The sequence below is a fragment of the Dryobates pubescens genome, chromosome 1 (assembly GCF_014839835.1).
Source record: "Dryobates pubescens isolate bDryPub1 chromosome 1, bDryPub1.pri, whole genome shotgun sequence".
In the NCBI taxonomy this organism is placed as follows: Eukaryota; Metazoa; Chordata; class Aves; order Piciformes; family Picidae; genus Dryobates; species Dryobates pubescens.
Window position 1 is genome coordinate 27204131 of NC_071612.1, and position 14037 is coordinate 27218167.

Below are 14037 nucleotides of genomic sequence, written 5' to 3' on the forward strand. Positions count from 1 at the left end.
CCACAAGAAAACCTATGGAAGAACATAATGAAGAGAGGTGTCCTGGAAGAAGCCAATAGTCTGCAAGAATACTTTTTTCTTTTTAGGCTTAATTTATGCTGCTGCTGTTTTTCTTGCTGCTGGGTCACCAAGGAACAAGGGAGTATTGTCCAGCTATGGAGTTTGGGGCAGAGCCACAGAGCTGCTGCAGGCAGTGGACATCTCCCTGGGAGCACAGGCTGAGGGACCTGGGGCTTGGAGCTTGGAGCAGAGGAGCCTGAGGGCTGCCCTCAGTGCTGGGGATCAAGATGTGCAGGGCTGGAGCCAGGCTCTGCTCAGGGATGGCCAAGTACAGCACAAGGGGCACTGGGGGCAAGCTGGAGCAGAGGAGGTGCCAGGGGAACAGGAGGGAAAACTTTGTCCCCATGAGGGTGTTGGATCCTGAAGCAGGCTGCCCAGAGAGGTTGTGGAGTCTCCTGCTCTGGAGCCTTTCCAACCTCCCCTGGATGTGTTCTGGGTGCCCTGCCCTGGGTGCTCCTGCTCTGGCAGGGGACTGGACTGGGTGACCTCTGGAGGTCCCTCCCAACCCTCAACATTCTGTGGTAATATGAAACCCCTAAGCCCAGATATCCAGTTGAGAATCTTCTCCTCAGATCAGACTAGAAGCACAGCCCCAGCTCTGCAGCCCAGGGGAATCTTGGAACTCACATCAGCCAAACAAACAAACAAACAAAGGGAAGAAAAATAATAAAGAGGAAATTTAATTTCTGAACAGGCAGAGAAAAGTTTTGCCAGAGCTGCTTTTGGAGGTGCTGTTATCATCTCATATTGCCAATGCAGCTGCAAATCAAAGCTCAAGAGCTCATCTTGCAAGCAGGTCAGCTCAGCATTTGCTGTGATTTCCACCAGCTCTTCACTGGCAATAATGGGCTTGCTCTGCTCATTCTCACAAGCAGCAGCTGGAGTTTGTTTCATCAAAAAGAGAGGCAGATAAGAGTCCATAATTTCACTACAAAGCAGAGTAATTGTAAGTGGTGTGGGAGGGAAATTCTGAACAGCAACATCCATATAAAAACCCCAGGATGTCCCACTTCAAACCACGCTTCTGTATGTTCCTCTGCCCCAGAGTGCAGGAGCTGCATGCCAACGGTGCCAGCTCCTAGCAGGTTAGAGAGGCAGCGGAGACAACGGTTTCACTGGAGCCAAAGCGCTGCAAAACCAGGCACACCAGGGTGAACCCTGCCAGAGGAGGATGAGGCAGGGCAGGGTGCAGCAGCCTCTTTGAGGAGCTGTGGCTGCCCTGTGCAACAATGGCTGGTATGTTCTTCTTGCCCTTCACAGTGAGCCTGTGCCTAACACCACCCCCAGCTGCTCTGGAAAGACACACAGGCCGTGGGGATCACAAGGTGTATCCACAGAATCGCCTGTGACCTGTGCTAGATTTGATGGTCCTGCTCTGGCAGGGGGTTGGACTGGGTGACCTTCAGAGGTCCCTTCCAACCCCTAACATCCTGTGAGCCTGTGATTTCCTACCTCTGCTCCATTAGGAGAGCTGGCCAGTGGAGCTGGCCACAGCTTCTGTGTCCCAGAATCACAGAAACATGCAGGCTGGAAAAGACCCTCAGGATCACCTGGGCTCACAGCACTGGATGACTACAGCCTGTTTTTTTGCCAATGGAGATACCAAGGCTTCTAACTATGTGGTAATATAAGATTATGCTATGAGGATGTTTGGAAGACTCAAACTAAACCAGAAACCTGAAATAAATGCAAAGCTCCGGGTGTGCTTCAGAGCCTGGTACACATACCCACGTGTGGTGGGTAGCAGGGCACAGCCCAGCCGCTTAAGAGTCACCTTACATCCTGGCACTTCAGCTGTGCCCCTGTAATGTTCACTTGCTGTCCAAACACTGCCAAGGGATGAGTGACTTGCAAGCTCAGGTGCCTACCTTCATAGAGCTGTGCATACTGTGGGAAGCCAGCAGCCCGCAGCCAGTCACAAGCTTCCTTGGCCTCGATTTCTGGAAGAGAGCAGAAACAAGAGAGCCTCCATCAGCCAGCTGCAAGGCAAAGCCTTCCACTCTTCTTGTGAGCACAAAGGTATTCAGTGCCTTTGAACTGAGACACAGGTTGGCTTATCCCAGTTTGCTTTTCTTCCCATGATCAAACATCTCTTGGGTTCTGGAAAGCCACCGGCGGCCGCCTGCCGATCAGCAGCAGCTCCACGAGCTGAGAGCGAGGGGTGAAAGCTGCAGGAGCTATGGATTATTCTGGATAGGTTTGGTCAGCACTAGAAAAACCAGCACTGCAATCAACATCTGTGCAGCAAATCATCTGCTCCTCTTGGCACAACTGTTTTCTCTGGAGCTCACAATCACACAACCACAGGATCTGATCAGTGGAGAAGCCGTCTAAGATCGTCAAGTCCAACCATCAGCCTAAGGCCACCATGGCCTTTACACCATGTCCCAGAGTGCCACATTTCCTGAACACCTCCAAGGATGGTGACTCCACCACTTCCCTGGGCAGCCTCTGCCAATGCCTCATCACTCTTGCAGGAAAAAAATGTTTCCTAATCTCCAACCTACACCTCCCCAGTGCACTTTCAGGCCATTTCCTACAACCTGATACTAGGAAGGAGAGTCCAACCCCCACCTCACCCCAACCTCCTTTCAGGTGGTTCTGTGCAGCAATGAGACCTCCCCTCAGCCTCCTCTTAATGCTAGTTTACCAAAACAGCCATTTTACCATCAGGAGATCTGCTTGTGGATCCCAGAGGTATCTTTATAGCCTACCTGCAGTCCAAAGAAGACAGTGGTTTATCATGTAATCATAACTGTAAATACAGCCATGATTGCAGGGGGAAATTCTATGTATTCATGTATATACATCCTTTAATTCCATGTGCACATCTCTCTCCTAGGTTTTGATTTGTGGTGACAAGGGTTTCCTTTACCCAGCAGCAGCTTCAAATGCTGCAGCTCTGCTCACTGCTGCTGTGCAGCTAGCACTGACAGCCTCCAGCCCAACAACAACTGACACTGCACTGCAGCTCACCCAAGCACGTATCGAGTGCCCAGCAAGAACCCAGCTTGACTGGAGGTCTTCAGGGCATTGAGGAGTTCCTTGGTGCATCACAGGAAATGAGGCCAATGTTCCCTTGTGCTGCCCAAGGCAGCAAAATGAAAGGACTCCTACCCAGAGAGACAGGACAGCAAAAGACTGGAACCGCCCTGAGCAAGGGCTAGATCAGGCTGTGAATAAGGGAGACCTGGTCCAAGCAGAACTGAAGGATATGTTATCTTACTGACTCCAACTAGGACAGTGAAAAGGTCTTCAGGGCATTCTCCAGGCGTTCAGGGCACAGACTGGGTTTGTTCTGCTCCTCTACACGTTCAAGGAAGCCCTGCTGGGAATTTAGAGCTGACTGAGCAGACAGTGAGCCCTCAGGAACCCTTCAGGTTCCTCTGGCTTTGGTTATATTCACTGTTCCTGATGGGCCACAAAATAAAAGCTGCATTATGTACACCTCAGCAGACAATTTTGCCACCTACTCGGAGAGGCTCCGATCGGAACCTGCCGCAGAAGCCACGCACAGAGGCCTTTGCTCCCCGTGCAAGCTGCTGCATACAGGGCAGTGAGGAGCCAAACACAACATGGAAAGCATCTCAAGATCTTGGCAGGTTATGAAATATTCCAAGAGAGATGCAGGCACACGATTAAAAGCAGATGAAAAGCAGGCACCTTTCAGCTTCCCTACAAGGACAGCAACCCACCTCCCCCTGGCCCCGACGTTCCCAACGGCTACCATGGGGTTAAAGTGCCTCTGCTTTGGCACACTACAGACCCAAACCAAGGGGTTAAAGTGAGCCAAAGCACAACATTCCAGATAAATAAACAGCTAAAAATCCACCCTGGCTGAAGTCAGGACAAGCAGGCATTTGTGCAACTTGTGTTTGCTTCACCTTTGGGTTGTGGGCCCACATGAGCACAGGCACGTACCGACCTATTGACTTAGCTACTCATTAAGAGCAAGCATTCTTCACCTCCACTTGCAAAGCCACTGCACTGCAACACCGTGATCAAAGTAGGGTTTTAATTTCATTATCCTAAGGAAATGCATGGCAAAGTTAACCAAGAAGGGAAATAAATAACCTACAATGCATCTAAACCTCATACTGCCCCAGCAAGAGCCACCCCCAGGACACTGCTCTCTCACAAGCAATGGAAATACTGAAGCGAACAAAAATAACCTGCAATTAATTGTAAAGACTACTTCAACTAAAATGCACTGCCCTGGAAGCCTCATCCTGTGGAAGTGTCTGGACTGAACGAGGATTTCACTTGATTTGAAACTGGAGAAAGAAACAGATCCCTGATAACAAATATTTACCTCCAATGCAGGTAGTTGCTTGCAGTGCAATTGAAAAAGAGAAGTGTCAGATTCCTTAGTGCTGCAGTGGCTCTGAAATGGCTTTAAATACTTGTTCACAGATCCCAGACTGAGCACCCTCAGGTGCCTGACCTGTGAAGTATTTCTAGAGCTAGAAAATTATGAATATGCATTTAACCACCTTGCCTTTTTCCCAGGCTCTCTACAGAAACTCTGTGGAGCCTTTCTGCAAACACACGCATGCAGGTTCTGTGCAGGCTGTATTTTATAGGCAGCCAGATGCCTTTGGGCTTTTGAAATAGCTCTGAGAATGCCCCAAGAAGCCAAGGCAGGCAATGAAACACCTGAGCGATTCCTGACTGGCCACCAGAGCTGCAGAGAAGGCAGCAGAGCCCCTGCTCGCTCCTCAGCCTGGGCAAACGCACCCGGGGGCTGTATTTGCCCCCCTGCCAGCTCAAACATTTGGGGAAAGTCAGGGCTCTGGCCTCTGGCTCCTGCTTCAAGTCCCCAGGAGGGCAATGGGTTTGGAGAGCTCCCTGTGGCCCTGGCTTTCGCCACCCACACAAAGCATATGGCAGGGAAGGAGGTGGTGGGGGTACAGGTGACAGAGAGGAGGCAGGACCTGAAGCAGCAGCTCCTTTTGTCCAACTCCAGCTGGTGTAACCCAGGATTGCTCCTAGGCTGTGACTAGACAAACAGGAAAGTCACCTCCAACCCAGCTTCCCCATCCTGACCCGGCAGCTGCTGAGGAGCCAGAGCAGGGTGGGAGCTGCATGTGAAATTCGGGCAGATCAAAACCCAGCCCAGGGGAGACCCCAGCCCAAGGTGTGCCGACCAGGCTGGGCAGAAGGCTGGGCACGCAGGACAGGCTTCCTCACAGGAGAGATGCAAACAAACAGCTGAAAGCTTTCAGAGGTTCATTACCACAACTTCACTGGAATCTGCCTTTGAGAACAAACTACCTCAGCTAAACCTGAGCTTCTGGCCAAACCAGCTGAGCTATCCTAGAGGAGAAAGCTTATGCCTACACTTTCCCAATGCCAGCTTTTCCTCCAGCTCTACACCATCAGCCCTGGCATTCCTGGTTTCATACCCAGGTGGACATGGAAGTACGTGCAAGTCCTTGTTACCTGCACCAGTGGCAGCTGGGACAGTGAGGGACAAGAGAGGGAAGCCCAGAGATTCAAAATGGAGATTTACACACACACACACACACTATTTCTAAGAAGTTTTAGAAGGAACTCAGAAGCTTTTGTTCAGACTCCTAGGGGTGGGTTAGAGATCATTACCTGAGCTGTGAACTCACTGCTAAACACAGCCTCTACTTGGCTGGGGCCAGCTGAGAGACACAGGGAGGAAAGGGAGCTTGCAGAGGAACTCCACACTGCTCTCCAAGCCTTTTGTGGGAGCCCAAATTAACCTGCCCTGCTATGCAGAGCAATCTGTACTGGCAGCACCCTTCTGAGGCAGACCTGGCAGCTGAGCTGACTCAAGCTGCTATAGGGTGGGGAGTGACTGGTCTCACTCCTCCAGCCCCACTTCCATCCCTGCAGTGCCATTTCCCTTCTGAATCAAACACCCCTGCCAGCTAAACCTTTGCCATGAGTTGCAGCCCAGTACAGACTGCAGGCAAGAAATGGATATGCAGCTTCCCAGCTGTGTGCCCCGTGCCTTCCCCCAGCAGCAGCAGGCTCTGGTAGGAAAGAACCTCTGGCAAGAATGAAGTTGTGCTTTATGGCTAAATGTCCTGATGCACAAGAAAACCTCTCAGAAAGCAAAACAAAAACTCCCAAACAAAACCAAACCAAACCCACCCCAAAAAAGAGTACAATGAGGGCTTTATTCTTCGTGTGGCATAAGCAAACAGCAGGCAAGTGTGTTAAAGAGGAAACAGGAAATTTTTATTGGAAACAGCTTTATTTGTTAGTCCCTTGCACAAAGCAGACCTCCATCCTCCAGTGAAGGGTAGGAGTTCCTTTGTGTGTGGTTGGAAATCATTAGCCCTTATTTACCCACTTCCTGGGGGGTGAGGATGGCCCAATTCTTCCCCAACATGGTAAACTCAAATGGAAGCTTCTAACTTCCTTCTTCTTTAGATCTGCTTAATCTTGGTCCACAGCCCTACAAGCCTGCAAGTGTAGGGCTCGGTCCACAGCCCCTCCGAGCCTGCAAGGACTCCAGAGAGAAAAAAGAAGTCTCAATTCACCCCTCATGATAAGGCAACTGCAGAAGTGAGAACACAGAAGATGCCTTTAGTCTTTTGCTGGATGATACCTTCCCTCCTATAAGAAAATCAACCCAGAGATGCTGCAATGATGTCCTTTCAGGAAAGAAATGCTCACAGCAGCGAGATCATTTGCTGTCATTCCTCCTTCCTTTTGGCCTCCATGGAACAAGCCAAGCACCAGTTCTTTCAGGGTCCTCCTCAGGACAAGGTGCAAAGCAGATGTATCTTTGTACAGTAATGCACTGGCTCCATTCTCACCTAAGTGCTAAACATCATTCTCCCGAGCAGATGGTTTCCTCTTGCCTCAACTCAGACACCTCCACGGCCATATTAGCAGCTCCACACATCAGCTCCACTCCTCTCACCTTTTGGCTACCTTAAGAGAGCAACCTGAAAGAGTCTGCAGTGGGGCTGCTCAAACCAACACTCTCAAAAGCAAATTTCAGCAAAAACCTTCACTGGTGAAGCTTTGCTCCCATGCCACAGCTACAACAAATGGTTGGCTTGGGGTCCTTCTTGGTTTTCCTTTCTGACCCAGTCACTCCAGTTGGAACTTCACTGCTTTATTTCTTCACCAAAGGGGGAAAAAAAAGCAGAAAGCTGAATATAAAGATCACCTTGTGGCCTGGCCTCACTGTGAGCCTCTCCCATGCAATGCAGAGTGTGATTTCTCACAGCAGTGCTGCTGAGGAACCTGCCTGCTGCTCCTCAGGGAATGCAGAGCACTCCATGCCCTCCCTGCACAGGAGGAGCACAAGAAGGGTTCTTTCCCATCCAGGTAAGTGGCTGCCAAAGGGTTTGCATGCTCAGGGGTTTGGCCTCTTTTTCTGCCTGTATCAGAAATTACCTGACCCTAAGTCTCAAGTCCCTCTGATGTTTCTGGTGCTTTACCACAACCTGTTCAACTCCAGAACACGGTCCTGAGCTAGAATCTCAACAAGAAACTCCCTAGCAAGAATCTCCAGATCATTCAGGACCATATTTTTTAACAGCAGCTGTGGTCTGTGTGAGAAATATCTTCTCTGGATAGAATTCCACTGCCCAAGTACAAGTAATCATTTTTCCCAGTGCTTGGATGACATCCCTGACACAGGAATTGTGGTTTCAACACTAGACTCGGTCACACTGCCCAAGCAGTCAGTCTGCAGCTACAGGAACAGGGATGTGAAACCCAAGCCAAACCAAAGCAAAATCTGCACTGTGGCAGCTGTCTCCCAATAAGCAGCCCAGGCCCCCAAGATGATAAATCAGTTCTGTGCAATGTCCTGTGCCTGCAGCTCTTTCAAGCTGGGACAGCAGGCCTGCCTCAGAGCCAGCCTGCTCTGTGTCCGCTGCCTCGGATGGTTTTGTGCTTTGAAGATATCCAACTGTAGCTGGGAAATAATTAAATTCCTTCTCATAAGTCTGTTTCTTCTCAAAGCCATGGAGTGAAATGTTCCTTAGGCAGCAGCATTAACTCGGTGCTCCACACCTTTCACGAGAGCAGCACACAGAAAGGACTGAAGAGAGCAAAAGTGCAATGAATGGAGCCCAGTGTTTGATGAGGCTAATGCCCTCAAGCCCTTGGTACCTTTGTCCATGCATGCTCAGCCACCAGGAGCTGCAGAGTGCTGAAAATGCCATGAAAAGCTCTTGCCAAACTGCTAACACCTTTGGAATCTCTTCCTATTCTGAGTGAAGGATCTCATCTTATACAACTGCCCCAAAATACTTCATCCCTGACATCCAGCCCACGAATGAGTCATTTCTGGAAGAACCAAGAGGATGGGAATGGCTTTAGAACTGATGACAGGCCTGCAGGTTTTGAAGTGAAAGCTCAGACCCTTCCCACAGAGGTTCCCAACCTCCTTCCAGCTTTAAACTGCAACTTAAATTTTGCAACAGCCATTGCCTTTTGGGATGTGCTGCTCTGTTTCACTGTGCTTTGATCTACCTTCCACAGCCAATGGTCCATGCTGGGATCCTAATGCTGTCTGTGCCTCAACAGGCAGTTCATAGAATGGCTCAGGCCGGAAGGGAGCTCAGAGCTCAGCTCCTCCAACCTTCACACCATGCCCAGGGACATCTCTCAGCTACACTCAGCTGCTCAAGGCCTCATCCAGCCAGGCCTTCAGCACCCCCAGGCAGGAGGCAGCCACAGCCTCCCTGGGCAGCCTGGGCCAGAGTCTCAGCAGCCTCCTGCTGATCAACTTCTTCCTCAGCTCCACTCTGACCCTGCTCTGCCTCAGCTTCAAACCATTGCCCCTTGGCCTGTCTGCAGACAGCCTGAGGAGAAGTCCCTCTGCAGCCTTCCTGCAGGATGCCTCCAGAGGACCAGCTCAAGCTGAGGCAGCTGCATGCACAACTTAAAGAAAATACTTCTTGCCAAAAACGTTTGGGGAGGGGCAAAAAAACCTTAAGTTCCTGAAAGAAAATCTCTGACCCCAAATATATACACTGTGCTCTAGTCAGGGGAGAACTAGAAAGAGGTGGAGAGTGTTCACAGGCTCACAGGATGTTAGAGGTTGGAAGGGACTTCAGGAGATCATCCAGTCCAACCCCTCTGCAGGAGCATAGACTCCAGCACAGGTCACACAGGAACACATCCAGATGGGGCTGGAAAGGCTCCAGAGAAGGAGACTCCACAACCTCTCTGGGCAGCCTCCTCCAGGGCTCTGGGACCCTCACAGGGAAGAAGTTCCTCCTCATGTTTGGTGGAACCTCCTGTGCTGGAGTTTATATCCACTGCTCCTTGTCCTATCCCAGGGTGCAACTGAGCAGAGCCTGTCCCCTCCCTCCTGACCCCCAGCCCTCAGCTATTGATAGACATTGATCAGATCCCTCTCAGTCTTCTCCTCTCCAGACTGCACAGCCCCAGGGCTCTCAGCCTCTCCTCCCCAGGCACTGCTGCAGTCCCTTCAGCATCCTTGGAGCCCTCCCTTGGACTCTCTCCAGCAGATCCCTGTCCCTCCTGAACTGGGCAGCCCAGAGCTGGATGCAATATTCCAGGTGAGGTCTCAGCAGGGCAGAGCAGAGGGGGAGGAGAACCTCCCTGGATCTCTGGTCACACTCTGAATGCAGCTCAAGTATTTCTCAGCTCTCTGGTGGTGCTGGCTCTTGAAGCTCTGTGTGCTCCTGCTGGCTTTGGGTTAAATGTGGGAAGAGGATGTTTTCAAGAGCCATGGGAATGGCTCTTCCAAGCCATGGAGCCTTGCAGCAAGACAGTAACTATGCTGCTGATGCTATGTATAAACCACAGGACACTGGGAGAAGCAGCAGAGTATGTTTGGAATTTGTGTGGGAACAGATGAAGAAGCAAGGAAACAGATGTTTAAGATCATATATTGATATTTGCTCTGGAAAAAAAGTAAGAAGAAGAAAAAACCCAGAAGCTTGAACAGAATTGGTTTGGTTTGGGTCCTTTTTTGCCCAGCAAATGGCTCACTTCCACCAATGGAGTCTGAAGTTTGGCTATTCCCTTCACAAGGAAAGCTAACTAGATAAAAACATACACAAGCTGTGACTCCTTCCCAAACCATCCAGAGAGGTGCAGGTTGGCTGGATGCAGTTCTCCTCCCTACCCACTGTCCCAGCTTACACAATACAGCAGTTTTAATTGCTCCCCACCAACCCTGTTGGCCAGTGCAGGAAACACAATGCTGCTTTTGTCAACCAAAAGCTAATTAACTTGCATCTCCTTTTCATAGCTCTTCAGCACACTGAGTTCACTTCAGAGGTTTGCCAGCCCCAGCCCCAGAGCAGAAGCAGCATTTCTTGACAGCGTTTAGCAGCTGAGCCAAGGCTTGCTGAAGCCCAGGGGAGCCTCCATCAGTCTCAGGGCAATGAAGCCCTTCTCAGCAGGGACCTGTGGGTCTCTAAAACCCAGCAGCACTCTTCTGCAGGAATAAAGGAGATTCATTTCACAGCTTTCCCCTCATTATTTTCAGGGGGAAAAAGTATTTTAAATGAGACTTCTGCTTTCTTAAGCTCAGTTGTGCTGCAAGCCCCCGCCAGGCACTGGGAACAGCCCAGGTCTTGATCAGGGCACAAGGAAGGACAGTGCCTGGCAGCAGGAGCGCAGAGGGGAGTCCTAGAACGGTCTGAGTTGGAAAGGACCTTAAGGACCATCCAGTTCCAGTTCTCTGCCATGGGTGAGAACATCTCCTACTAGACCAAGCTGCTCAAGGCTTTATCCAGCCTGACTTTGAATGCTTCCAGGCTTAGAGCCTCCACAGATTCTCCAGGCAACCTGTTCCAGTGCCTCACTACCCTCATGGGGAAGACTTCCTGCTCCATGCCCAATCTATGTGCAGCTTCTTCCAATCTGAAGCCATGAGGCCTTGGCCTGTCACTCCATACCTTCACAGCAAGTCTCTCTCCAGCCCTCCTGTAGCCCTCCCTTCAAATCCTGGAAGGCTGAGAGGGCACAACCAGAGCATGCTCTGGCTGCCAAGAAGTCCTTCCCACTGTCAAGGGGTCCTGGGGCAGCTGTTATGCTCTGAAAAGCATCAGGCCAGCACCATCTCAGGGTTCAATAGAGGAGTACTGGCTCTGTCAAGCATTTGCCTATAACCTGGGTAGCACACTGCAATTACCTCTTATTTTCACACTGTTGAACATGCTTCCAACTGCCCAAAACGAGCTGCACTGCTTCTGTTTGGTTGGGAAGACTTGGGAGAAGCATGTTCTAGGACACAAGAGAACCATCACAGCTCCTGGTTGACACTGTGAAGCAGATCAGAACTGTTTCTACATACTTTTTGGGTTGTGAGGTGGGTTTTTTTGCATTTTGAGGAGGATTTCATTAGAAAGCAATGCAACCTGAAGTTAGAAATTAACAGTCAGACAGAAAACTAAAGCCTCATGTGGCAGCTGGCCTGCCAAAGAATGATTTTCTACAGATTAAAGATGGTCTCCCCCTGTTCATTAAGAAGGTTCACAGATGAAGAGGAACAAGATGTCAAGTGACTTAAAAACCCTTAAGAAATAATTGGGCATGTGGGTTATTTATCTGGCTGATTAACACAGGGTGGTCTTGGAGGGGGATTACTGGGGGCAGAGAAAGCAGTTAGTCAAATCCTCTGAAGGAGGTCATGTTGACAGATTCCAGAGTGAGAAAAGAATCCTTCTCCAAAGACAGAGGATGACTTTAACCTTCTCTTATCTCCTCTCAGAGATGCCTTGGTTAGGATGACCTTTGAGAAAATACTGAAGGGCACTGCTGCTCCCAAGCCCAGCATCAATCCTCTCCCACTGCACACTGTCTGCAAGCTAGAGAACTTGCACACTCTATGCAAAGCTCTCACCAAAGGCTCATCAAGCTGTGGAGGGAGGCAGAAGTGACAGGGATGTCCTCTAGAAATGCCCACGGTCTGGGTTACCTGTTCAGATCCTGGAAACAGTAATAGTGTAAGAGCTGAGCTGTCTCAGGGGTTCAGATAGAAGAAAGCAGATTTCATACACAGTTACTTCTTGCTAGGTAAGTCTTGGCCTCAAAGCCATCCACACACATAGGACTGTATGGAAGAAAGACAGCCTTGCATCACAACCATTCAGTGCTCACTTCACTGATCAGCCAGACCCGCAGCTGCACCCTGAGTGGATGGTGCAGATACAAAACAAGGACACTGAAGTCCTGGAGCCTGCCCAGAGACGAGCAACAGGGCTGGTGAGGGCATCACATGAGGAGCAGCTGAGAGAGCTGGGGCTGTTCAAGCTGGAGAAGGGAAGGCTGAGGGGAGATCTTACTGCTCTCTACAGCTACCTGAGAGGAGACTGGAGTGAGGCTGGGGTTGGTCTCCTCCCAAGTAACCATCCATGGGATGAGAGGAAAGCTGTGCCAGGGCAGATTTAGGTTGGACATGAGAAAACATTTCTTTAGTGAGAGAGTGGTGAGGGGTTGGAACAGGCTGCCCAGGGAGGTGGTGGAGTCACCATCCCTGGAGATGTTCAAGAGGCTGTAGATGTGGAGCTGCAGGACATGGTTTAGTGGCCATGGGAGCTGGGTTATGGCTGGACTGGATATCTTAAAGGTATTTTCCAGCCTTAGTGACAGAATGACAATTCTGTGAAAATCCCAGTGGCAGCCAAACAACCCAGCATGGCCGTGGTGCTGTCCCTGCTGCAAGCCTCTTTCATGCAACCAGAATTAGAGATGCAGACTTGGCTTTTCCAAAAGCAAGCATTACCAGGAACTTTCTATTTCCAGACACTACAGCCAGCTGCAGCACTTTGTCACACTGCACACTTGATAGTGCTCTTCTCAGTGCTGGATCTAATGATCACACCCCAAGAGAAAGGCCTAAGATGGCGTGGAGACATGGCAGCACTGCTAGGGAAAGCAGAGAGTATGCATGGAAAGGAGGGAAGTTGAAAGAAGATGGAGCTCTGCACTGGGAAGTCTCTTGTACCTTGTAATGCAGAGGAGCTCTGCTCCCAGAGACACATGCAGAGGGCTCAGGGCAGGGTGGGCAGCACAGCATGCAGTTCTGTGGGTGCACAGTCACAGAAAGAAGATCTCCAGGATGCAAGAATGCAGGGGGACACAGTTTCCTTAATCCTGAGTGAGTGACAAGAATAGGACTGGGAAGGTCAAACTTGTCCACCAGTGGCTTCAGCAAATGTCTTTCATGCATCTCCTCAGGAAGCCCTTTGAGGAGCCAGGGATGAGCATTTGAGGAGAGTGACTCAGACAAATACAACCCAAATATAACCAAGTCTAAGGAATTCTGAACCATTGGGGGCTTTAAAAGCACGTCCCCAGTAATAAGTGAGTCATCATACTGTGACTTCAGCAGAAGAGAGGCTGGATAATATTTTTCCCTGCTCCAGCCTCATTCAGCAGTGTCCCTTCCAAGGGAAACACACACCAGACCACAGTGATCCTACCAAACAGCAATGCTTACCATGCTCTTCTAAAGACACTGATGCACTGCAAAGAGGTGTGGAGTGCTACCTGGAACTTGCAGACAATGACATTCAAGCCAGCTGGCTAAGCCATTCTTGACTTCACCTCCAGCAGTTCTGTCAGTATCACATTATCACAGTACAGAGGAGGCTGGAAGGGACCTCCAGAGATCAAGTCCAAGCCCCCTGACAGAGCACCATCACCCAGGGTAGCCCAGACAGGAATGCACCCAGGTGGGTTTTCCAAGTCTCCAGAAGAGAAGACTCCACAATCTCTCTGGGCTGGAGCCAGGCTCTGCTCAGGGATGTCCAAGCACAGCACAAGGGGCACTGGGGGCAAGCTGGAGCAGAGGAGGTGCCAGGGGAACAGGAGGGAAACTTTGTCCCTGTGAGGGTGCTGGATCCTGGAGCAGGCTGCCCAGAGAGGTTGTGGAGCCTTTCCAGCCCCACCTGGATGTGTTCTGTGTGCCCTGCCCTGGCAGGGGGTTGGGCTGGGTGATCTTTGGAGATCATTTCCAACCCCAAACGCTTTGTGATTCTGTGACTTGCTCAC

General features: G+C 50.5%; 1 protein-coding gene across 2 annotated transcripts in view; it reads right to left on the bottom strand.

The window, feature by feature from the left end:
• The window catches only part of DLC1 (DLC1 Rho GTPase activating protein), a 101925-nt gene that overhangs the window by 25049 nt on the left and 62839 nt on the right, over nt 1-14037 (bottom strand). For both annotated transcript variants that reach the window (XM_009902731.2, XM_054163202.1), the window contains exon 2: nt 1929-2000. In XM_009902731.2, the coding sequence (XP_009901033.2) occupies nt 1929-2000 (72 nt within the window). The remainder of the gene's footprint in view (nt 1-1928; nt 2001-14037) is intronic.